Source organism: Lagopus muta, chromosome Z (genome assembly GCF_023343835.1).
Source record: "Lagopus muta isolate bLagMut1 chromosome Z, bLagMut1 primary, whole genome shotgun sequence".
Taxonomy (NCBI): domain Eukaryota; kingdom Metazoa; phylum Chordata; class Aves; order Galliformes; family Phasianidae; genus Lagopus; species Lagopus muta.
In genome coordinates, this window is record NC_064472.1 from 23,161,628 (window position 1) to 23,188,420 (window position 26,793).

At 38.6% G+C, this 26,793-nt stretch overlaps 1 protein-coding gene across 1 annotated transcript in view; it reads left to right on the forward strand.

Annotated features, from left to right (window-relative positions):
* HOMER1 (homer scaffold protein 1) overlaps positions 1–26,793 on the forward strand; it is a 94,046-nt gene that overhangs the window by 19,305 nt on the left and 47,948 nt on the right. The window contains exons 2-5 of the mRNA XM_048931428.1: positions 2,737–2,893; positions 11,304–11,435; positions 15,957–16,049; positions 25,146–25,288. Coding sequence (XP_048787385.1) covers positions 2,737–2,893; positions 11,304–11,435; positions 15,957–16,049; positions 25,146–25,288 — 525 coding nt within the window. The remainder of the gene's footprint in view (positions 1–2,736; positions 2,894–11,303; positions 11,436–15,956; positions 16,050–25,145; positions 25,289–26,793) is intronic.

Consider the following 26,793-nt stretch of genomic DNA (forward strand, 5'->3'; position numbering starts at 1 on the left):
AGTATCCTTATTAAAAAACACTCTTAATTACCCCAGTGATCTGGCAAAATCATGATTTCTCTAATTGTTTTGTGCTTTTTATGCCATGGATTTAGCAGTACCTACTGCTCTGTTGTCACAGAATGGAGACAGCATGTCACTCAGCAAACCTCTAGCTTCAGTCAGAGCATGGGAATGCTTTGTAACTTGTTTATCAGAAGTTATAAAATAGCACATGAAGTTTTATTAATGCTGTGTTTTATCTAAATGTGATGCATACGCTGGCCACACATGCCTTGCAAAGTGCTCTGGTTTGTGAAACCGGAGAAACACTGCTGATCAGTTGGCAGTGACATGCAAGCAATCTAATCAAACAGAAGAGACATAGCTAGGTCTATGGAAGGTGGCAGTACAGGAGAACATCATCTCAGGGCTCACCAACTGAACTTGTACTGGCACTCCTAAATGCTTTAGTTACATAGTTTTCACCTGGCTTGTACATAGCAAAACCTAAGCTTTTGAATGTTTCAGTTGTATGAGGTCTGGTTCTGTGATAGCACTGGATAGCAGCTCTGGTCAGAAGTATTCATTCACCACACAGCTATGATTTAGATTCAGCTCTTCTTTTGCATTTTTAGTTAGTGTAGTTAGGGCCATCATTTTCTCCTTCCAATATCAGTCTTCATATGGATACTTCTGGATAGCTTTTTGTGTGTGTGTTGATTAGCTCTTAAACTGCCTCACTGTTAAATAACTGGTTGCATTATGGTAATATGCATCACGTTACATTTGGGTGTGCTTAACTGGATGGTAGGTGGAAGATGCTTTTATCTAATACTGAAAACGAGAATGAAATCTTAAGTATGATGAATTTATTCTAAACATTCAAAAGAGCAATTAATGTAAAGATTATATTGAAACACAAGAACTATGAAAGTTGCTTGTACATAATTTTTGTGTTTGTACAAGGGATTGGGATCAGGAGTAATCAGGAATACTGCTTATGTAACTGGGTGATATAAGGAGAACGTTAGTTGATATTAAGCGTACTGTGACGTTTGTATGGAGGACTAAGACATACATTTGTCCCTCTGGACTGCATGTATTCTCCTTTAGCTTTCACTGGAACAATAAGTCTTTGTTCTGTTCTGTATTCCTCAGACCATTTCTTCTAACACTTAGCATAGGAGATCACCACCTCTTCCAGGAGACAGGCTTCAAGTAGCCTTATCTCCCAGCTGAGGAGTACAGTTCTGCTACTGGAGACAGCTGGTTCTGAGTGCATTCAGTGCCAAGCAGCAGAAGTGTTGCTGAGAGTTCATATATAACTGATTTATAAGAAGGCCAGATTGTAACTGTTTGACTGTGATTACTCCAAGACCTTTTTTTTTTTTTTTTTTTTTTTCTTTTGCTTTTATTTTTGGCAGAAAAATGTATTAAGAGCTTAGCCTCTTACTTAAAGGGAGATAAGGGCAGGGACAAAAGGTATGTTTATTATGATTTTAGAAACAGGATAAAGAAAAGTAATTAAAAATGCCTGCAAAGCTAAACCCAAATTGAAATGCTTTTAGTCCATTTTTTTCTTATTTAATGAAGCACTTCCTGAAGAATACAACCATCTATGTGTCAGTAAAATGTAGCTAAGGTGACAGCCATCGTAGTAATGCTAAAATACATTTTTTATTTCATGCAGTACTAATTAGAAACACGGAATGGTTTGGTTTAGAAGGAACCAAGATTACCTATTTCCAATGCGGCTTGTAAGAAAGATGGAGAGAGATCTTCTGTTTGTGCCTGTAACAATAGGGCAAGCTGTAATGGTTTTAACTAACCATGGGTAGACTTAAAGTAGGCATTAGGATGAAATTCTTTATTCAGAGGGCAGTGAGGCTCTGGCACAAGCTGCCCAGAGAAGCTGTGGATGCCCCATACCTGAAAGTGTTTAAGGCCAGGTTGGCTGGGGCCCTGGGCAGCCTGATCTGGTGGATAGCAATGCAGCACACAGCAGGCGTTTGGAACTCTAGCTTGGTTTTCCTTATCTCATTTCTAAATGTCTTGGTTTGCATCCCTATATTCTTTCCAGGCTGCATGTCTTGATAACGATCACGAGGGAAAATAAATCATTAAATAATCTTTTTTTTCACCTTGCATCACTTAATTTGCTAAGCAGTTAACTTTGAACAATTCATGTTGTATGTATTTAGTGCTGCTGTGAGAACATTTAGGTGTGAAGCTCCAAAAGGTGAGGGCTTCACAATGATGAGATTGTTCTTAAGTATAATTAATGTTTTCGACTAACTCTATTTATTTAGCCAGTTCAGTTTCAGATTTTAATTTGAGGTTGAAAAATCAGAGTACTGAAAGGCTTCTCAGAAGATGGGTGCTCAATGTTGCACACATTCGGCAACATGCAGTGAACGAGAAGTTACACATGTGCTAATGACAGCTTGAAGGGATAGATGGAAAGTAATGAGTGAGGAGTGATGGAACACAGCTGAATCTTTGTTGAAAGATGTCAGCCTTTATCTGACTCTACAGTTAAGTGCTGATTTTGCTTTGGAGGCTTGCATTTTGCTTGTATGTGTATATTAATTTAGTCTATCTGCTGAATGCATCAGCACATGATATTTTTTTTCCTAAGAACTTTTTTAAGTAAAGTGAAATACTTGCAACCTACTGGGCACAACTGGTAGATAACTTGTGCACAACAATATTACATCCCAGTCATGTTCATGACTTTCGCTTTCTGTCCTTCAGGGAACAACCTATCTTCAGCACCCGAGCTCATGTCTTCCAGATTGACCCAAACACTAAGAAGAACTGGGTTCCCACCAGCAAGCATGCTGTTACTGTGTCCTACTTCTATGACAGCACAAGAAATGTCTACAGGATAATCAGTTTGGATGGCTCAAAGGTAAGTTTTATTTTAGAGAAAACTTCCTTGCTTCTTTTTTGACTTTTGTATTTATATTCCAGGCTGATTTATCTTCTCAGATGCTCTTGTCAGCATCTTGGTAAGTGATAAGTGATGTGTTGAAATGGTTATATTGTTTTATTAGATATTTTAAGCATTCTTTGAAAAATACTGTTTTCTAGTGTTTGTATAGACTTAGATAAATCTGATAAATCTAAGTGGTGACCTACTAATATTGAGCAATCAAAAGGTATTGCCTTTGAGGTGTACTAAAAACTACAAGTAGTGTTCCAATAAATTGTTTCTCTCTCAGTATCCAATGATGTATTGAAGTCATTGATTTCATCCTTCATCATGAAAGACATCTGTTCAGTGCCTGTAATCACTCTATAAATCCTTCTTTGTTACTTAATCTTCCAATTTTTGCAGTACAGCTTGTGGTGATTCCTTCTTAAAGCTCTCCAAAGTAAGCAGTTAGCAAAAGTCATTTGGGTTGGGTTTGGGATAAGGGTTGTGTTTTGTTTTTTCATTTTTCTATGCTGGGAAAGGTAATGTGTTGAACTGCTTAAGATAGTAATTTGGAAGACCTGGGGAAAACACTTGACTGTTTCTTAAGTTCTATCCCAAATGTGTCTAAAAACAGTAGTTGTGGAAACAACATGTCAAGAAATCTCATCAGTAAGAAAACTAACATTTTACAAAATGTTATCAAAAGCAGTAATCTTTTCAAGTTACTTTCAACTGCAGCTTCTGGAAATGTGTGTGTTCATGATAGTTGGAACTAAAGTATATTGTTAAAGCACAATGGTGTTTCTGGAGATTTCTTGGCTTTGTTGAAAGCTGAAAACCATTACTGTGCATATTTAAAGTTTTGAGTATTGCTACTTTGGTTGAGGAAGAAAAAAGTTCTATCATACAGAAGTGTTAGGAATTTTTTATCAAAGATCTCCGTATGATATTCATTTAGGTGATTGAGGCTCTGGTATTAAAGCTTACCAACATTTTCCAAATTTTGTCTTTATTGTCTTCCTTTTCCAGCCTTCCTTCAAATGATTTTTGCTTCTGTCAGATAATTAGGATACCTTTTTTGTGTATGTGTATGACTATTTATGAAAGACTTGGATCTCAACTTGATGTTGTATAAGATCATTGCTGATAGTTGTCATGTATAGCACCCAAACTGATCTGCTCAGTTTACAAAATTCTTCTTCCAATACAGAGTGTTCTGTTGCCTAATGCTACAATTCTTGCAGCGTGACTGCTAAGTTATGTTGTGAAGTAGTTGTTCATCTGTTTATATGCTCTTTTGTCTACTGCGGTACTTCCTTTGTATTTATAATACAATTGGCAAGGTATATTGATAATGCAATTTGTCATTTTTATTTATTCTCTTTAATTGCTGCAATCACAGTAATATTTTCATCTCAAGCACTGTGTATCTGACTAAGATCTAGGACCCCTACCATGATTAAGATGCACTATTTCAGGGATCGCTACACTACTCTGAAACACACAGTTGAGTACCAGAAGGTAACTCAAATAATACTAAATAAATAAAAATAAATAGATGATCCTGCTAGGCTCTCTTGAAAGCCACATTGCTGATGATGAGTACCTTATGGGTCTGGAGAGAATGAAGACCATGTGGCTGCTCAGTTACAGTGGCCTAAGTGCTAAGTAGTGAGTTGGTAAGTGATAGCTACGAACAGTCTTTCCACGTGGACTATAGAAAGTCTGAGAGAGTGAGGTTTGAGTCCTGCTTCTGCCATCCATGCCCCTTTCCAATCTTCAGGTCCATTCCATTCCCTCAGAGCTCCCTCATGGAGCAAGACTTCACCATCTACTCTCTCTGCAGCCCTGAGGGAAAAGATGCATTCTTCAGATTGCTTTACAGCCAGGCAGCCATAAGCTAAGTGTTTCAAGTCGGGGTATAGAGATATCTTCTCTACTAGCTGTTTTCCGTAACTATTTTTAAGCAAATGCATTTTTTCTTCACTAGTAACTGAAACAATTCTTCAATTATTTTATTTCATTTTTTAAAATTTTCATGTCAGTATCTTGAAAGCAAGAGTTTTGGTGATGGTTTGTAGGGGACAACCACAAACAAGCCTCATATAATTTGTAGATCCTGTTTCTCCCTTTCCCTCCCCCACCTCAGGTTTCATTACGTTTCCTGAATAAAATTGAACTCCTACCCAAAGACTGAACTTCACTATGTTGTTCTACTTCAAAACAGGATATGATCTTTTATGGGGTGATCTCCACTCACTTCTGAGAAATCCTACCATACATTTCAGATACACTTGAGTTTGCTTGTGGAGATCTTTGTTGCATTTTAAGAGGTTTTATTTTTTCCTTGTTCCATTTCACTTGGTTTATGAGCAAGATACAGCTGTTAGACATGTTCTGTTTACTCCTTCTAGAGGCTCAAATAAATGTGTTGTATAAACCAGGTGATGGAGCAGCCAAGCACAACTCATCCTTTTCCAAACAGCTTCATCCTACTCAAAATTGTGTTAGCTTCCATAAGTTTTAGTTTGTAAATTGCTCTCATGTAAAAGTAGGCGTAGCTGGGCAAGTCATTGGGTTAATGGTTCTTGTGGATGTCGTATTTAGGTAGATTAAACTGTTCTTTTATGAGATTATTCCAGCTATATATGTTACGCACTTTTCAAGCTGTACACTGGTTCCCATCTCTGTGTAATGTTTTCCAAAGCTTCTATGTCTTCATAAAACACCTTGTACAAGAAATGAGGCATTTCCCTCTTACTTATCTCTGATAAATGTTCTAGGACCATAATGTGTTCACTGGACAGGACACATTTTATAGCTATATACAGTATCTGTCACCCATTGCAGAGAGATCCTGATGCAGATAATCTGGTAGAACTCAAACCTGACTGCGAGCAAATGCCTTTTATGCAACTTTTCTTCATATAACAGTAGAAATCAAGAGAAAGCCTGAAAAATAAAATCTGTTATGCAATACAACATGACAACATTGAGAAGCTGTTGCTAAGGCTTTCAGTTCTCATTAATTATATAGTCACTTCATATCTTCTTATGTCTTAGTTCTTCTTTCTAGTAGGTGATGGAAGGAAGCCTCCATTATTTCTCCAGTCACACTGCGTGTGGATATTAATTTATTCCCATAATCCCACTGTCTTTTCATTCAATCTCTGGTAGCCACTAAGGAAGGAGAATAAGTAAAGTGGTTCTTTTGGTACCACTGAATGCTCTGATATTATTTTCACTGTTGTAAAATTGGAAAGAAAGCAGTAATTCGTGTCTATCTAAAACAAAAGACAACTTAGGAAAAGAGTGATTTTTGTCTGTAGATTTCATAAGCCATGCACATAATGTTTCTGCTTTGAGTTAGTCATTAGTGATCTTTACATTTTAATGACTTGTAAAATATACTAATCATATGTTAAAATAATAATGCTAAATACAGGTTGTAGATAAGTCCCATGAGCCCAGGTCTTCAGTGACCTTGCTTTGAAGAAATTCAGTGATACTCTGTGTCTTAATTTTTATTGCCATCATCTTTAGCATGAGCTGAAATCATACTTGACTGCTGCTGTTTTTCTTGCAAGTGTTGGACTTGCAGTCAGAAAAATGAACAGCCTAGTTAGACATGTGCTCTATTTTCTCATAGCTAAACTCATTTGAAAGTAAAACATGAAAGCTATTTTATTATTCCAACCAAATCTAAAGATAACAAGATCACTTTCTTCAAAAGCTAAATGTTTGCCTGTCAGATTGACTCTGTTCTGTTTTTAAGATATTCTTGTACATTTAGACTAACAACATTCTTAAAAGTTGATGACATATTTGACGTTCCTTACACTAGTGACTCTACAGTGCAATCTCCTGACATGGAGGAGAGCGGTTAAAACAGTATTTGTATAGATGAAACAAGTTAATAATAAATGATAATTCTAAAAACATTTTTTTTTTTTAAGCTGAATTTATGAATACTAGTATCTAGTATTTCCAGAAGTAGCGAACGCTGCCTGTATCTTTAGTATGCTCTGGCACTGCACAATCTTAAAGCATAATTAAACATGAGACATTGAGCACACTAATGCTTTTAATTCAGAGAATTGAAAGCCTTGATTTTTTTCTTTTAAAATTGGTATACCTAATAAAAGGGCTTGTCTTTGTGTCAATGGGATCTGAGAGTCTAATCTTCAGGCGAACACTGTCTGCTGGAGTGGAGCATTCTTGTTTTTCTTCTGTTGGAAAACAAAGGGCAAAATAGTAGCAGCCCTTTCTCAGCATGGTATTTTTCTACCAAATAGAATGGTTTTCTTTCTACCAAATAGAAAGAGGTAATTTTGGTAATCTACTTTGAGTGCAGACTGCTGTCAAAACCTTTGGCCTTTTTGTGTCTGCCATTACCTGGATTATCCCTTGCATAGGCAGGCATGTGGTCTCAGCTGACGCATTGAGCAGTCTCAGATGAAAGCTCATTGTTTTGTCCAAGGTTTTGCACTGGGTTTACAGTCACTGCAGCAGGTTCCAGACCTCATGCTTTCAACCTGCCTGTTGCTTGCAGGTTCTGAGTCTTCTTCTGCACTGATGAGTATTATACCAGTGACAGAATACCTTCACTCTCAAATCTGACATTAGTTCCAATTACCCAGGCAGTGAGTGGGGGCTAAGTAAGCTGACAATATAGCTATAGCTTGAGCTGGGGAGAAGGATTGTTTTCTACACTGTCTCCAGGGTAGTTCATTTAAATCGTGCTGCTGTTGACAGCTTCCACAGCAAAAGAGGGCTGAACGTTAGAGGAACTTTAGGAACTCTGTTACAGACTTCCACCAGATTATTTAATAAGGAGGGCTTCTGAGTACTAAGGAAAAAATACAAGATAAAGAGAGCCTCAGAATGTCTTTCTAATAAGTACACCTCTGTTGTCCCATGCATTTTTCTTTCCTGTTTGATGCAGACAGCTTTTCCTGATGAAGTCCTTTAGGGTCCTTAGTTCAATTGTGACCCTCTTGGCTTTATTTGGGCCTTCAACTTTACACTTAAAGGAAGGAGAATATTGTCTGAATTACCAATGACTTCTTGTTATAATGTAGGACACATGTCTAATGTGTCCCATTTGAAAATGTTTTAAGTTTTGTGGACAATTAAGTTTACAGTTGTTTTTTCAGCCTTTAGTCAGACAGCAAATCCTATTCTTTATCTGATGAGACTTGCTGAATCAAGTGTCAGCTTCCAGGCATTCCAAAACTCTACAGTTTTCCACAAGAGTTGGCAAAACTTGCATTTTGAGGCAAAAGTTGTCAGAGCGAACTGCCTGTTTGATATTCTCAGCTACACCCAGATTTTCTTTTCCTATTTAACGTGTACATGGTGGAACTGCCAAAGCCACTGTAGAAGCTGCTAGTTTTGTTAAAGTTCCTTCATCTGTGATTTAGTATCTTTAACTCCCGCACCTGTGAAGGAATAACTCATTTTCATGAGAAGAGAAGGCTCAGAGAATTTTTTATGCCTATAGATATCTAAAGGAAAGATGTAGAGAGGATGGAGCTGGCAGGCTGTTTTCACTGTTGCCCAGTGTCAGCAGAAGAGGCAGTGGGCCTCACTGAATGTGTACAAGTCTACAGGGCTGGACAATACATATCCCAGGGTCCTGAAGGAAGTGGCTGATCTCGCTACTAAGCTGCTCACCATCATATTTGAAAATTCATGGTTGTCAGGCAAAATCCCTGCTGAGTGGAAAAAAGGAAACATTGCTCCCTTTTTTAGGAAATAGAAAGGAAGACCCAGGGAACCAGGGACTGATGAGCTTGTGCCTGGGAAGGTCATGGAGTGGATCCTCCTGGAAGCTGTGTTAAGGCACATGTAAGATGAGGAGGTGATCCCAGAAAGCCAGCACAGCTTCACCGAGGGCAAATTGTGCCCTTATGAGTCTGGTGGTCTTTTACAGTGGAGTGACAACTTTGGGGGACATAGGAAGGACAACTGATGTCATCTGCCTGGACTTGTGCAAGACATTTGACATGGTCCTGTACTACATCCTTATCTCTGAATTGGAGAGATATGGCTTTGAAGGCTGGACAACTTGGTGGAAAAAGAATTGGTTGGAAGGTTGTAGCCAGCGGATTGTTGTCAAGGATGTGGTTGTCCTGGTGGACAGCAGGTTGGCTGTGAGCCAGCAATGTGCTCTTGTGGCCAAGAAGGCGAGTGGTATTCTGGGGGGGTGCATTAAAAAGAGCATAGTAAGCAGGTTGAGGGAGGTGATTCTCCCCCTCTACTCTGCCCTGGTGAGGCCACAGCTATAATACTGTGTCCATTTCTAGGCTTGTCAGTTCAAAAAAGACAAGGATCTCCTAGAAAGAGTCCAGTGTAGGGCTAGAAAGATGAGGGGCCTGAAGCATCTCCCATCTGAGGAAAGGTTGAGAGACATGGGACTGTTCAGCCTGGAGAAGAGAAGGCAGAGTGGATATCTCATAACTGTTTATAAATATATAAAATGAGGGAGTCAAGTTGATAGTGACAGACTTTTTAAAGTTGGTGTGCAGCAACAGTATGTATGCTTCAGCATATGCTGAAGTATGGTGTGCTTCAGCAAGTTTTTAGGTGACACCAAGCTGAGTAGTGCAGTTGACACCTCTTGAGGAAGGGGTGCTATGTAGACGGGCCTGGACAGGCTTGGAAATTGGGTCCACGTCAACCTAATGAGATTCAGTAAGACTAGGTGCAAGGTACATTTGGATTGGGGAAGTCCCAGACATGGGTACAGACTGGGAGAAGAACTCCCAGTTGAGATGAAGTTGAGATGAGTCCTACAGAGAAGGACTTGGGGGTTCTGATGGATGAAAGGCTGAACATGAGCCTACAGTGTGCTCTTGCAGCCTGAAAAACCATCTATATCCTGGGCTGCATCAAGAGACGCGGCCATAATGGAATAGGGTATGATTGTCCCCCTCTACTGTGCCCTCCATCTGGGTACTGCTTCTAGGCCTGGAGTACCCAGCGCAAGAAGAATGCAGAGTTGTTGGAGTGGATCCAGAGGAGGGCCGTGAAGATGATCAAAGGGCTGGAGCACCTCTCTTATAGAGGAAGGTGAGGGAGTTGGTCTTCTTTAACTTCTTAGAGGAGAAAAAATTCCATGGAGACCTTATTGCATCCTTCCGCTCCTTGAAGGGAGCTTATAAGCAAGAAGGGAAGTGACTTTTAAGAAGATCTGGTAATGATAGGACAAGGGGGAATGGCTTTAAAATAAAAGAAGGGATACTTAGATTGGATGTTAAGAAAACCTTTGCTCAGAGGGTGGTGCGACCTTGTCACAGCCTACCCAGAGGAGCTGTCGGTGCCCATCTCTGGATGTGTTTGAGGCCAAGTTGGATGGAGTTCTGGGCAGCCTGCTCTGGTGAGAGGCAACCCTGCCCAAGGCAGGGTATGTGGATATCAATTATCTTTAATGTTGCTTCCAACCCAAGCCATCCTACTAACTAACTGATGTTTTATTAAATAACAAATACAGTTGAAACTCTTAATAGCACCATATACATAAGAAACTAAATTCTGCATTTCAGTTTTAATTTGCGTGCCTTTGATTTTATGGTTAGTTCATACTGTCCGGCTGTGAACTGTACTGACTGTCAGGTATGTAGTTAAATGGAACCCACTGGAGTCATTGTAAGAATCTATCCTGACATACATATATGTCAACTGGATCGTTCCACATCACAGATTTAGAATCTGTTGAGTGTAACAGATACAGTTCTGAATGTATGATGGAAACATGTTGAGATCTGTTTAGCGTTTTTATGCTGGAACATGGCCTTCTTCCACTCTCTACATAACAAGAAGAGAGAAATGCTGAGAGTAGCTCTTCTTCTGCAGTTTTATGACCCTGGCATTGTTAGCCATTTTTGTTTGTGTATAGAGGAAAACAATACAGAAACATTAAAAAAAAAAAAATCCTTCTTGTTTTATTGCATGTTTCCAGGTGATAATTTCATATACAATGGGGGAATTGCAACAGTGGAGCTTGGAAGACATTGCCTTAGGGGACAAAGAAACACATTCATGAGAAAAAGGACTTTGCTTCTTCTCTTCAGATCTCATTAGCCTATGCAGTTGCTTTGATGGATTCTTTTTAGACTTATTAACCATTAAATCTTTACTTGCAATTGCCAACAGGCATCTCCTCTACCCCAGCTTCTGCTCCTTTTTTTCAGACAATGTTTGCTATTACAGGCTTTCATAATTTAGTTGCCATTGAAGTAGAAGAAGAAAGTTACCTGTTAGTTTGTGTCTCATTCTGTGTACATGGATACTTGACTGCAATGCTGATAGTTTTTATTATGAGGAAGTCTAAAAATATTTGAAAAAAAAACAAACAGAAAAAGTCCAATTTTTTTACAACATTCACTTTTTTTTCCAGGCAATAATAAACAGCACTATCACCCCCAACATGACATTTACTAAAACATCCCAGAAGTTTGGCCAATGGGCAGACAGCAGGGCAAATACAGTCTATGGCTTGGGATTTTCATCTGAGCATCATCTTTCAAAAGTAAGTATGAGAAACAAAAACTGTTTGGCAAGCCAAGCATCATAAGAATATTTGATTCCTGCTTGTTGTGCCTTGACTCAGTCTTGTTATTTACAAATAACAAAAAAATACCCTGTATCTACCCTTATAATTTGAAAAGACAAGACAGATCATGATGGCAGTATGCTTTTAACTCTTAGATAACTGTGTATTTTCTCTTAACTGGGAAAAGGGAGAAGATTTAAGCTTTTTAAATAGTAATTTGTTAGGCTTCTCTATTTTAAAGTTGTTGTTCTGTTACAGTTTTTCATAATAGAGTTTAAGAGTCAGCAAGTTAGTGTTACTTCTATATTGAGATGGCCTAGAAAATAAGTTACTGATAGTCTTTTGATGCTTTTTTGTCTTTTAAGTCACATTCATTTTAACTTTTCTTCTATGTGTATCTTGTTACAGATAATGTGACATCTGTAGGCTAAAGGTAAAGCTAGTGAAAAATTTATTTCGTGTAAAAGAAAAGTACTGTTTCTTGTTGCAGTACTGAAGTTGAAATAACTAATAAGGACATTCTGTGCCACACGAGATTTTTTTTTTATTATTCAACTTGAGCAGGAGGGTAGTCAAAGATAATCTGAAGAAAACAGTAAACCCTTTGAATAGTGATAGAGTTGTTGTGAGAAACACTTCTATAATACCTTTTGCTATTAATATGAATGTGGTAAATAATTATGGGAACCTGTACAAACCAGTGTCATCTTTCAACAGATAAAAAGCTTTCAGTTTGAGAACATGTCTATGCATTAAGCAGAATTCCTACATCTCTGAAGTACACAAAAGATCTGGAAACCTAATTGAAACAGAGATGAATGTATGGTTTGTGTTCAAGTAAGGAATCGTATTTGGCTTGTCTCAAAAAAAAAAAAAAAACCCAACACAAAACCAACTAACTAGCCAAAACATATCAATCCATTTGGGAAAGAAATTGTTAGTATAGAAGTGGTAAGTGTGGGTCTGTTAGAAAATCATTAAAAAGACAACCACTACATCTACTTTATGTGGACAATGTAATATTCTTGTAAGTTTTCTTCATTTTACAGTCAGACAGCTTTAATTTTTATGAAGCAACACAAATCCACAAAATTCCAAGTGATACCAATGTTATATATATGCATGTAGATAGATTTATGCACATTATTGCTTCAGTGAACTTAGAAACTTCATCATTTAAATTGGTGTGTACATTTTAGAAGCTCTTGCTGACTAATACAGATACAGCTTTTGTTAGCATCTAAAAGGATTTAGTGTAAATGCCAATTTAGTTTATCTCTTTCATGTACTGTTTGTGTTTCTCTCAATCATAAAACACCTCTTTGGAAGCAAAATGTGATACTGCAGTCATGCATACCCTGTGCTTGCCAGGCTTCCAATGTTGGGTTGTTCTTGCCAAAGAACATACATATGTATTTTCATCTGTCTTTTCCACCGCTCTTTCCTTGCTCTCCTTGGTGGCCAATTTAATATCATTCTTTAGCTGCTGTCAAACTGGTATTTAAGATTTTTCAGTATACTTCTGTATTAAAATTTTATGTTGCTATTGTAAAAATAATAAGAAAAGGTACAGTAGATATTTTGTCAAAAGGACATTTTTGATAAGCAGTTACTCAAATTGCTGTGATTCATGGAGGATACACAAGTCTGTTGAGAAAAATAACGAGTCACAGACCTGTTCTGAAGGTTACAGTGACAAATTCTCAGAATGTTTTTAGGAAATTGTCCCCAGATTTATTCAGGAATAGGTTGCTTCTAGATGTTGCCTTGAAATTAATTCGAGAACTTTTAAAAAATGTATTTGATGAATCAGAGTCCCAAAGTGAATGTCCTTGTTATATGTAGCTGGTTTTGAAGAAGTGTCTCGGGGCTCTCTGGAGTATTTAAAGTTTCAGGGAACCCACAACTGCAAAACACTTTGTCCAGTCAGTGACTGATTTGAAAAGGCCAATGAAGCATATAATCAGGTCTTTTAATAAAATATTTATTCTTATATCATTGTCTGCTTAGCTGTATCACTCTAAACAAGAATGATTATCAAAGCTTACTAAGTATTTGACTTTGCAACCATTTGGTTCATTTACCTTTGTCCTTCATAAACTAATTCCCAGAGTAGAGTGCATCAGTGGTAAACTTTTTTCTGTGTTATCATTGCGACTGTGAGAATATTTGATTAAAAAATAGATACATGGCAGTCAACTCTTTATGTGCAAGCAAGAAAATTAATTAAACATTTGTTTATCTTCATTAGAGCTTTTCTCAATGTGTCAGACCACAAATTCATTTTAAGATTATTCCATAAGGAGTCAGGCAGAAGTCAACGGCTTTTAAAAGATGGTTTCTGCATTGGAGAGTATTCCCTTCACAGTATTAGGATTTTCTGTCATAGTCCCTCTTGCTTGTGAAGTAGGAAGAGTAGAATATCCCATGGTATTCACCAAAAACTGACGCAAATTTCCCAACCACAGTAAAGTCTGTACTTCGGATAACATTCGTCTGTATGGGAAGAAAAGCTCCTGTCTTAATTAAGTTAGTTGACCTGATTTATTGTGAACAATCTAAGAGTTATGAGGCATGATGTGTCATCGTGGGTATTATCCTTCCACAGTTTTTCATCGTTTCCTTAGATTATGAATCCTCCAGAGTACTCTTCTTTTCATACCATGAGACCTCTGTTTGTTAACAGGGGGTTGTATCACAGAATCACAGAATCACAGAATCACCCGGGTTGGAAGGGACCCCAAGGATCATGTAGTTCCAACCCCCCTGCCTAGCAGGGCCACCAAACATACACATTCAGATCAGGTTGCCCAGGACCCCGTCCAGCCTGGCCTTAAACACGTCCAAGGACGGGGCATCCACAACCTCCCTGGGCAGCCCGTTCCAGGGCCTAACCACTCTCCTAGTAAAGAACTTAAGTAACCACTTAACCACTCTCCTAGTAAAGAACTGTATCAAGAGATTGCTATTACCCACCACCCAAAGATCTCAAGGAATTCTAGTAAATTGATGAGATTTTTCTTCCTAGGTGGCTCTTTTTCAGAATGTTACATGTTTACCAGTCTATTCACTCTTTTTATAATTTCTACCAGTGTGATACAGAAGATTATACTTACCGTCTTGTTTTTTTTCAACTGCATATTCTAAACTTCAGCATCATGTTTTCCATTTACCATCCTCTGGTCCTCAAGTCTTCAGACTTAAATAATAGGTTACCAATGAGATTTTGAGGTCTATGTATGATTATCAGTGCTCCTAAAAGAGTATGATCTAGTTCTGGGGATCCATTGCCAAGTTTATCATCTGTTCTGAGACCTTTTTTGATGCTGGATTAGTTTTCATGCATGGTATTTTTTTTTTTATCTTCCTGTATCCAGAAAATGTATGTTTTTAAATAACCTACTAGCTGAAATGTAGGATTCCAGAGAAGAAAAATGATACTTCCTTAAGTGCTAATAGCCTTGACTTCCTAATAGTCCTAATAGCCAGGAGAAATTTAAGGATAATAAGACTTTTTGTGTCTTGAATAGCAAGTGAATTTCTAATTGAAAATAGTTGAGACGGTGTCAAACAAAGGTAGCCTTTTTAGCTTCTGTCTATGTGCAGTACAAAACAAAACAACAACAACCATCCAACCAAAAAAGAAAAACAAACAAACAACTCCAAAAAATGTATTTGTATGTTGCTGCTGGAGACATGTATAAACTGTTGGGAAAAATCCCAGTGTTTTTTTCAGAATGCAGTGTTTGGCCAATGGTAGTAAAATAATATTTGTGTAAAAGCAGAAGCAAGTGAAATCAAGTGCTTAGCTATTTACAATTTGTGTGATGTAAAGCTGAGATCACTAAATTTTTCTCTAGTCAGAAAATTTAAGCAGAGTTCTTTATAAGTTGTTCAACTCTCAGGTTCAAGGCTGCAGGTATTTCTAAATTGCTGTTCTATGAATATGTGTAGCAGAGACATCAAGCTTTCCAGGACAGTTACAGCAAGAAATGTACTTGACTCAGCATTCCCACTGCTGATCTCTTAGATAGCTATTGGAATTCTAAAAGCTTTTACAAAATTTGGGAAGGAATTAGTATTGCTTAAGTCATGAAAGAGTGAAGCTCTTAGGTCAGTTGTGACCAAATCTGGCTTCAGAATCTGGTTATTCATTGTAAGGAAGAGAATGAAACCTAAATCGGACAGCAGCTATGTAAGACGGTTTATTACTATTACTGGCTATATCTGAACTGGTTTGTTTGTTTGGTTGGTTGAAACATTTTTGCATTGTTAATTTCCTGCTATGTGAACAGTGCATTCTGTCTGAAAATTACTGGAAGCTATGCCCCTGTGTAACTTGATCAAATGAGTATCTAATAGGGAGAACAAAATTTAAAAATTCTACTAAGATAATCTGACATTGTACAATGCAGTATGTTCTGCATGCAGTGTAACTAATTCACACCTACTCTCTTCTTTCTCTATTTTCTTTTATAATAACATATGTACATTCAGTTTGCGGAAAAATTCCAGGAATTCAAAGAAGCCGCACGGCTAGCAAAGGAAAAATCACAAGAAAAGATGGAGCTGACAAGTACACCCTCTCAAGTGAGTTTTTCTGCCTCTTTCAAGGCTTGTATTTCAAATTCTGTGCATACTGTTTTAAGAATTTGTATTGTATCTTACAAACACATGCTCTGTTACAAAAAGGAACAGGGTATTTCCCATTTAGCTTGGATCCTTTCAATGGTCAACCGTAGAAGCGTTCAGAAGTCTAAGAACACTGTTAATGTATGTTCTAGAGGAGTCAAAGGGAGTTGTTTCTGGAGCTGGCTAGATCTGGCTGCTGTCCACCATGGGGCAGCTCCAGGACTCAGCTAACAGAGGCCAGAGGTTTGGGGCAAGGGGTAAGGAGAGGCATGGACAGTCCAGCTGACATAAGTGAACAGATATTCAATACCATATTAGGAGTTTATTTCTTTTTTTCTTTTCAGAGGAGAAAAACGAAGTGTTTGTTTCTTTCTCATTCCTTTTTTTGAACTTCACCTAGAATATTAGTAAAGATGGTGAGCTGTTATGTAAGAAAATCTATAGTTAAGACCTTTTATTACTTGTTATATCTCTGAGACTTGAGCTGATACACTTTAAAGGACTTTATGTAGGAATCATTCAAACAAAAATCAAAGTTAAAGCAGCAAACTATTTTTACTTATTTCCAACTTTGTAGCGTTCATTCGTGTTGTGTGAAGGTAAATGATAGTCTTGTGTGGGTTCCGAGTTTTATTACAGTTAGCCATATTGCAAAAGAAGAATTAGAAAAAGATGTTTCTAAACATGTGAACTAGGTTAATATAAGCCCAGCAGAAAGATAATATGGTTATATTTGTTATATTTACATTAATCATACCTAAAATTAAGTTCCTTGAAAGTAGATACTTTGAATTTGCTTTCGGGGAGAAAAAAAAAACGAACAGAAATTGCATGAGGCATCTGTACTCATCCATTCCAGTGTTTTAGTGCAATTGTGAAAAGGTGTTTCCTATTTTTGGAAAATTACACAGCTTTACAACTTCAACAGGGATTCCTTATTGCGTAGGATTAATGCAGCTGTGTTTGCTTTTTTTGTTTGTTTGTTTGTTTTTGAGAGTGCGTTTTTATTCATTGAATGAGTGCATCTCTTTGGTGTTTTTGCACTGATGGCAAAAGGATGGCATGTGGTTTGCAGCATGCTGTAGAAGTAGGTTTACTGCTTCAGAAGAAAGATACATCTGATGTTCTTCGAGGAGAAGTCAGGGGAGCAGCCTCAAGAATATATACAGTGAAATAGCTTCATGTTGTTTTCACTGGTAGGCATTTTGCCCTATTGCTAAGTTGACTTTCGGTATCAAAGGGAAACTGCTTCTGTCTGTACTGTAAGAGGAGAAAAATGAGGCGGTCTTTTTTTTTTTTTAGTACTGATCTTCATGACTGTCTCTGAATTTCTGGTAAATTTCATAAGTGCATAGATAATGGAAGCAGATTTTGACATTATTAACTAGTGTATACACTTAGTTTTAAAGACAGTGGAGAATTTCAGCTAGGCCTCTAGTTACTGAACATTAAAGACGAAGTTATTACTGTGCTTCTGTTTTTCCCGTACAAGTTAACAGTCTGGACTCAGGAGTTAAATCTGACAGTGTCAAATGGAGTCACTTACTTGGTTTGGATGTAAGTTTGAATTAGTCAGAGACGAGATTCTTTTATCAAGCAGTTGCCTAGGGTTAAAGCTTTCACTTTTTCTATATAAGCTATTAATATTGTTCATTTCCTGTATACTTGGAGCCCAACATTTTATGCTGTAGGCAGCTTTAGAAACGCTACCTTGAGCAATTCTGTAATGCATGTTGAGAGCTGCAATTTTATTACTGTACACTTAAGAACACCTTCTTATTCAGTCCTTCCTTTTTATTTCTTGGCTTTTAACTGCATTGGTAAGTCAGTGTATTTCAAAAGGTATAGTTAGCGCAAGTGCTGACATATCAGCACAATGGTTGTCACATACTCAATGCTTCCCATTAGTTCCCCAGAGAGAAGGCAGTTGAATCAGGAATTCTGGAGTTCAGAGCAGATGAGCAGTGATGGTTTTGTGGCATACTTTGACACTTATATGGTGCTAGGTTTATTCAAAGAAATTTATAACTGAGGGGGAAGATGGATGCTTGGCAGTGGGTAAGGTAGGTGGGACACTGGAGACCGAAGGAGTACTTTCTGTCATTTTGATAGTCTTTCCAAAAGTGGTTGCAGGGCACTTTACTCCAGTGTTGTTTTTCTTAATCATTTTACAACTGTTCTTTTCCCTTTTTCTTTGGATTCCAGCAAAAGGACCTGAGGGACTGGCATGGAGCTGCATCAAAGAGTGCTCAAGTTGGGTGTTAGGAAAAGGTTCTTCACCAGAGTGTGAAAAAGGCACATAACAGACTCCCCAGAGCATGGTCATGGCCCCAGGCTGCTAGAGTTCAAAAGGCATTCAAAAGGACAGTGTTCAAAAGGACTGTGCTCTCAGAGTTTAAATACTGAGCGTTCCTGTCCGGAGCCAAAAGTTGGACTTGGTGATCCTTGTGGGTCCCTTCCAACTTAAGGAAAGAGATTCAGTGGCCAGGCAGGAGTTCCCAAGAACGTGTTGGTTTTTTTTCTGGGGAAATTTTGACAGGAAAAGGTGGGAAGTGGTGTATAAACAGTGTGGTTTATAAGAATATTGCAGTTAACTGCAAGGGTGAGTCCTCTGCTGCCACAGACTTTCTGATAGTCCTTCTGCATCAAATTAATGACAGGAAAATACTGTATATCAAAACTGGAAAATATACGCTTAAAGCTTACATTAAATATCTTATAGCAGTGTTTAAAGAATGTCTTTCTCATTGTTTACCAGTTTATTAAATGTATTGGGTAAGGTACATTGTTCACCCCTCTCTGCTGCACAGTTCTAGGAAAAGAAGGACGTATGCTTTTTTTTGCATTAAGTGTGTTCCTACATGTTAAATCTTTATTAAAATATGTTTACATCTAGCATAACAAAACCCTGCACAAAGCATTTACTGCTCAGCATTGTCTGATGCAGCTCTGCAAATATTTCTGGCATATATCAGTTTTAATTCTGAATGTCCTTTAGGAACTTGATGTGAAAGTACAGAGAAAAATAATAAAGGAGATAACAACAGAAATGTCACATAAATAAAACAGGAATTTATAGCTCGTGTACTTTCCACTTAGCCGTGTTGGAAACTTAAGACCCATCTTATCTAAAGTCCACTGAAGTTGGGCTATTTTTCTAAGATGCTGGAGTTTTAGAATTGTTGGTATTGCTTAGCTAAGTATTTCCCACCTTAGAAAAGTCCTTTGGTGGCTAGGAAGTAGTAGTCCCATGTTAAGAATTTTTTTTTCCTACCTGTTTCATTCAAGGACATGTATTCTTCAACTATTTTTTTTCCCCACTGAAACACTTTCTAGAAATTCTACATTCTTACTGTTTCTTCAGTACTGCTTGTCCTTCTCCCATTTACCAGCAGGCTTTGGTTTAATTTCCCAGCATACCGGGTAATAAATAAAATCACTTTAACCATTAAAAGAACATAACTTGTCCAGGGAATTACAGTGGAAGACCAACAAATCATGAAAGATGCTGCTTTGTTGTATTTAAGTCACACTGAGAGCATGGTATTTTTTACTAGTAGAGAGAAAAGCATTATTTCTGTATCAAAGGACTTGTACTTTCTACTCATCTCTATTAAGACAGATTCATGTAACAGTACAGACTTTATTTATATCTGAGCTGTATGAAAGCATCAGTCTGAGGTGGACTAGAAAGAAGATGTCAATGTTGGTACTTCTAAGACCACTTGTGCAAATAGGTACCCTATCTGTCGTCCTTTTAACCTTACTTTTGTGTTAGGGTTTTGCAAGGATATTATGTTGTTCATATAAAACTAAAATACAGCCTCCTCTCCTCTGCCACCTCCTCTTTTTCAGACTCATCTTCAATACAGAGAAATGAAACAATGGATCTTACAGTAGCAAGAGACTTATGGCCTATTTTCTGTTACTGGTTTGCCTGCACATTGAAAGAGTAGCACTTTGTTACACAGTTCACTGAACTTCATGAGGCAATAGCCTGAAAACTGTTTTGTTGCTGTTTTTGTTGGGATTTTTTAGCCTTTTTAAAATTTTTTTAAAATACATTCCAGTGCAGAACTAAATGTTACAGAACCCTCACTCCACTCTTAAAAGTTATGTCTGAATCTCAATTCTTCTCTTCTCTTAGCCAGAATCTGCCCTTAGATGTTTCTTGTGACCGCAGCCATTTTAATAACACATCTGAAATTTTGTGCTGTCATTCAAAACAATCCAACTCTTCTCTGAGGCCTTTCATATGCACGCTACTTAGGATAGTGATCACAGAATCACAGAATCACAGAATCACCCGGGTTGGAAGGGACCCCAAGGATCATGTAGTTCCAACCCCCCTGCCTAGCAGGGCCACCAAACATACACATTCAGATCAGGTTGCCCAGGACCCCGTCCAACCTGGCCTTAAACACGTCCAAGGACGGGGCATCCACAACCTCCCTGGGCAGCCCGTTCCAGGGCCTAACCACTCTCCTAGTAAAGAACTTCCCCCTAACATCTAACCTAAATCTTCCCTCCTTCAACTTAAAGCCATTTCCCCTAGTCCTGCTGTTGTCAGCCCTTTTGAAGAGTTTACTCCCCTCCTGGGTGTAGGTTCCCTTCAGGTATTGATAGGCTGCAATGAGGTCACCCCGCAGCCTTCTCTTCTCCAGGCTGAACAAGCCCAACTCCCTCAGCCTGTCCTCATAGGGGAGGTGCTCCAGCCCCCTGATCATCTTAGTCGCCCTCCTCTGGACCCTTTCCAAAATCTCAATGTCTTTCTTGTACTGAGGGCTCCACACCTGGACACAGTACTCCAGATGGGGCCTCACAAGAGCCGAGTAGAGAGGGACAATCACCTCCCTGTCCCTGCTGGCCACCCCTCTCCTGATGGAGCCCAGGATCCCATTTGCCTTTCGAGCTGCCAGAGCACACTGCTGGCTCATATTCAGTCTCTCGTCCATCAGGACCCCCAGGTCCTTCTCTGCCGAGCTGCTCTCAAGGACCACTCCTCCCAGCCTGTACAGGTGCCTGGGGTTCTTCCGGCCCAAATGCAAAACCTTGCACTTTGCCGTGTTGAACCTCATCAGGTTCACCCGAGCCCAGCCCTCCAGCCTGTTGAGGTCCCTCTGAATGGCATCCCTTCCTTCCACCGTATCAACCGCACCACTCAGCTTGGTGTCGTCAGCAAACTTGCTGAGGGTGCACTCAATTCCCTCATCGATGTCATTAATAAAGATGTTAAAGAGCACCGGTCCCAAGACAGACCCTTGGGGGACACCACTTGTTACCGGCCTCCACCTGGACATAGAGCCATTGACCACCACCCTCTGTCTGCGGCCTTTCAACCAATTGCTTATCCATCGGGTCGTCCACCCATCAAATCCACTTCCCTCCAATTTGGAGATGAGGATGTGGTGGGGGACCATGTCAAAGGCCTTGCTCAGGTCCAGGTAAATGACATCGGTCGCCTTCCCTTCGTCCACCAATGCCGTCACTCCATCATAGAAGGCCACAAGATTAGTTAGGCATGACCTTCCTTTGGTGAAGCCGTGCTGGCTGTCTCGGATCACATGCTCATTCTTTATGTGACCGAGCATGTTGTCCAGGAGGATCTGTTCCATGATCTTCCCAGGCACGGAGGTGAGACTCACCGGCCTGTAGTTCCCCGGGTCCTCCCTGCTCCCCTTCTTGTATATGGGAGTGACGTGACCCTTCCTCCAGTCGTCCGGGACCTCACCTGACAGCCACGACTTCTCAAATATGATGGAGAGCGGCTCGGCAACCACCTCGGCAAGCTCCTTCAGGACCCTGGGATGCACGCCATCCGGCCCCATAGACTTGTATTCATTCAGTCTAAGGAGGCACTCTCGGACTTGCTCTGCCCTTACAGTGGGGAGGGATTTACCTCCTTGGTCCCCACATAGAGGTTTGGGGATGTAGGGTTCAGGGACGTGAAAAAGACTAGAATCCTGGCCACCAGTGAAGACCGAGGTGAAGAACTCATTCAGCACCTCAGCTTTCTCTTCATCTGTTGAAGCCAGTTCTCCTTTTAAATTAACCAAAGTAGGTACGCCCGTTTTGGCCTGTCTCTTCTGGGCAATGTACCTGTAGAAGGTTTTCTTGTTGTTTTTCACGTCCCTTGCCAAGTTCAGTTCTGCCTGCGCCTTGGCTTCCCTGATCCCACGTCTGCAAGTCCGGACGGCATTCCTGTACTCTTCCCAGGTGACACAGCCTTGTTTCCAGAGCTTGTACACCCCTTTCTTCGCCCTCAGTTCTCTCAGCAGGTCCTTGCTGAGCCAAGCCGGTTTCCTACCTCGCCTGCCCACTTTCTTATTCAGCGGAATGGAGACCTCTTGTGCTTCCAGGAGGGCATCTTTGAAGAGCCGCCAGCTCTCCTCAACATCCATGTCTATCTAATATATCTAATATAACTATAATATATCTAATATAATGTCTATCTAATGTCTATCTAATCATCCATGTCTATCTAATATATCTAATATAACTATAATATATCTAATATAACTATCCAGTGATAGTCTGCTAAGTTTTGTATCAGGTCTTTCTATAGTGCAAGGAATAGATCAATTTTGGCAAAATGGTCATGGTTTTGTCACCTGTTGGCTTCTTTGTGGACAAGCAGTTTTCTTACACAGCTTGTGGAAAAGTGACTGTGGGATGTATTGGTGCAAGTGTTTCACTCGTATTATGGCACCTGAGTTGATAGCTGGCAGCCTTGTGAAATTGCAAGGCGGGAACTGGACAGAGAAATACAAGCTAGTGTATGGAATACTAATAACAAAAAACAATGCAACACTTAGAAAAACAAGCTGGAATTGATTTACAGGCAGCGAACCTTTAGGTATTACAAAAACTGTCATGTTTGCCTGCTTGAATTTTTGTCACTCAATTTTCACTCAGACTGGGAGTCTATGACTGTGCCTTACTAAGAAATAGGCAAAGATGGAACTTGCACATTTTTTTTTCTGCTGAAGAGAATTCTTTCATGCTTTTGTACTTAGCATGTTCTAATAGATAATCTGTGGCTTTATCAGCGTAATAATAGTGTTCCAGGAATTTCAACTTGAAGATACAAGCAAACCAGTTTTCATGGGATATAGTATGTATTTTTTTAGAACATAAAGTGTAACTGGGGAAAAAGAGGAAGTAACAGAAACTTTTGGGTGCATACTGCCTTTCGTTTAATGTAGGTGGAAACTCTCTATCACATCAGAGGATAATAATAGACAAAAATGCATAATTTATATTACACAATGTATGTGCCTGATTATCTTGCCTATTATACTCTTCTTCCACACTTAATTTCAATTCAGCTTCAGTTCAGCAAAATTGTTCTGTAAAAATCAAGGTTTATTTTTGACTTTTAGGATATTATCATATGAGGTTACTTTTGAGTATAAAGTAACAGATTTCCTCCCGAAAGTCGAGAGCAGTTTACATTCATGAAATAAATGATTTGCATTTATATTACAAATAACACTTTATATTTGTGTGGCAAATTAGGATAAAGTAATTATTTTCTGCTTTACAACCCACCGGAATTTAATAAGATTGGAGAAAGTAATACAGTGAAAAATGTGAATTACAGTATTCTTGGATAAGTGACATGAGGGCTTTGTGGAAGGTGATGACAACAACTAGATCTTATTTTTCTCAAAAGATCTTGAGTTATTCCATGAAAGTCTCAAAGGTCCTGGGCCATGTTTCCTGTAGATATAGATTCAGTATTGCCTTGTAAGCTAGTTGAAGGCTACAAGTAGATGCTAAAAATTAGACCTTAATCTTTTAAGACCATGAGTCACATACTTTGCAATTCTTTCTGAGATTGCTATTCTTCAGCTTTCTAGGCAATGTCAAAGAGCTGGAAAGAGGAGCACTTAACCTTTCAGAGCCTGTGCTTTTGCTTCAGTTTAATATTATTAAGTAGCAGCCTTAGCCATTACCCATGCAGATGGTATGAGTCTGTGTGGTCGTAGGAGATGCTTGGCTTTTAGAACAGTTGTTATTCAGCCATCTTCTGCTGTGCGGTCATGATGTTGATTTAACTCTAAATGAAAGTCTTTTTTCATGAGTTAGATTTTGCCACTTCACGACTAAAAGCTTACTAAGGTATTTCAGGTAGGACAGGCACTTAGCTTATCACTCTTTTATCTTCTGTGACAGCCATTATTTGATGAAGAGTATAATGGGAAAGAAAATACTAAAATTAAATCGTGTACAGGGATTGAAAGTCCTGTAATGTTCTCAGTTCAGAAGTGGGCTATATGGTGTACTTTTTTAAAAAAAGAAATAGTTTTCAGTGTTTAGAGATCAGCAAGTAATATTTGATGATCAAAACACAAAGGCATATTCTGGTGTGACAAGGATGGATTGAAACTGCACCAGTGCCTTCTGGCTAAGAGACAGGCATCAAGTTTTTGAGGTATCAAGTTAACTAGGAGCAGTGGAAGCTGCCTGCTTGTATTTGGAATATTGCTCTTCCCAGATGGTACCATGAATAGCAAGGATGAGAACTAGGCTAAACTGACCATAAGTTTTGCAAGGACTCTACTGACCAAGCATTATTTACAAAGGAGTCTTCGACATCAGACTGACTGCAGTAGCAAAGACTCTTCTACTCTTTACTTAGGTTAATGCTGAATATGAAGTTTGGATTTTGAAACAGCAAAATTTGTTTCTTTGTGTTAGAATATAAAGTAAGGGGTAAGAATCCTGGGAGTGAATAGTTGTGGGTTTGTGGCTGAATGTGAATATCAGGCAAGAGCGATAGACATCTGTAATAAGAAGGATGCTGAATGCTTGCAAATCATGTCAGTTGTGTTTTGTGCAAGACAGTGTGAATCTGATGGTAATATGCTTCTAAATTAAATCACATGATGAAACATGTCTGTGGGGAACACTGGAAATCTGTGAGCTTCACGTTAATATTGGCTAAAATTTGTATCTTATGTAAGAATTGAAGTTATGCTTATTAGCACATTGTCATCATGAGCAGGCCAGTTTGTAATTCTAATTTATCATTTGTTTGTTTTACATAAGGAATCGGCTGGAGGGGATATTCAGTCTCCTTTAACGCCAGAAAGCATTAACGGGACAGATGACGAGAGAGCTACGCCAGAAGTGACACAGAATTCAGAACCAAGGGCTGAACCAACCCAGAATGCATTGCCATTTACCCATAGGTACAGATTCAATTCCCACATCCTAATAAAATGATATCTGTCTTCTTCCTTGTTAAAGGGACCTTTTCCATGCCATGGCTTCTACCTAGCTCAGTTAAGAATTAAATCATGTGGTTTTTAATAAAATAAAACAAAATACAGGACCTGCTTTCAGATTTGCAATATAATCATTGTTTTCACAACAAAGAAACAAAATTATGTATGGGGAAGTCTCTTGGAATGAGACTAGGAGTGCATTACTTTGTAATTTATTCAGCTGAGCATGAGAATTTGAATGCTCATTAGTACAGGCGTCCCTTTAACAGGAAGCGTGATTTCAGTGACTGAGATCTTAGTAAAGATAACCACTTCACAGAATATTCCAGTTAAATTATTTTTGCAATTTTTATTTAAATAACTGGTAACATTGGATCGGCCTTTCAGTGATAACTTGTTGGAAGAAAAAGACTCTTATACCGCTTCTGGATTATGCAGTTTAAAGCAGCCTTTAACTGCACAGTTATGATAGTTGAAAACATTTTTCAACTTTTTTTTCAGAACACAGGAGATGTGTAGTTTTGCTCCAGACTGAATTATAATTCATTGCACTCGGAAGCAACCTGATCTAGTAGAAGGTATCCCTGCCTGTGGCAGGGGAGTTGCAACTAGGGAGCCTTTAAGGTTTCGTGCAGCTCAAACCATTCCATGTTTCTATGAATGCTGTATTCCATTGTGTTCTGTTAAAAAACAAAAAGTTTTTATCTAAATGAGCTAAGATGGATGTATCTTATTTGTTAAAAATTACTGAAAGTGGAACTCAATAAAACACATTATGTACTGAGACCATGGAGAGTAACATAAATATTTAATGAACTTAGAGGAAAGCTAGAAATACTGCATTACTTTTTTTAAGCAAGTGGTCTCAATACAGCTTTATGCCCTTCATCAAAATTTGGGGAACAACAGAACTTTAGATATTATTCAAATAATTTGGAAATTATTCAAAACTTCTCATTTTTGTGAGAGAATAATAGAAGTAATCTTTTACATTTTTCAAATGAGAAAAAAATTATACTTTTGCACTAATTTTTTAGCAGAATTATTGTGTTTATTTTTATACTTCAGCTAGTACCAGAGCATTTATTACATGTTTTAGAAGAAACGGTGCCTTGTAAGAGCACTGTTTGCATCTTGATGGAATTTTATGAATGTTGCATGTCTATTAATGTTCTGTAAAGAGTACTTTTTACATTTATGTTGGCATTCTCACTATTTTGGGGAAAAGTAGTTGTGGTAAGGTCCACAGACTGTAAGTGTTTTTTTGTTTGTATTTAATGATAGCTGCAAGATCTTCTCTCTATTTATGTAAGTGTAAAAATGACTTCTGGTATGTCTCAGTATAGTACCAGATATTGCTTTGCATGGAGCATGACTGAAGATGTTTTCAAAACTACCTGGTTGTAATTGTGGATGGGGTAGAACAGAGGTAACAAAACTACCAGGCTTTTTTCTTTCATCTGCATGTA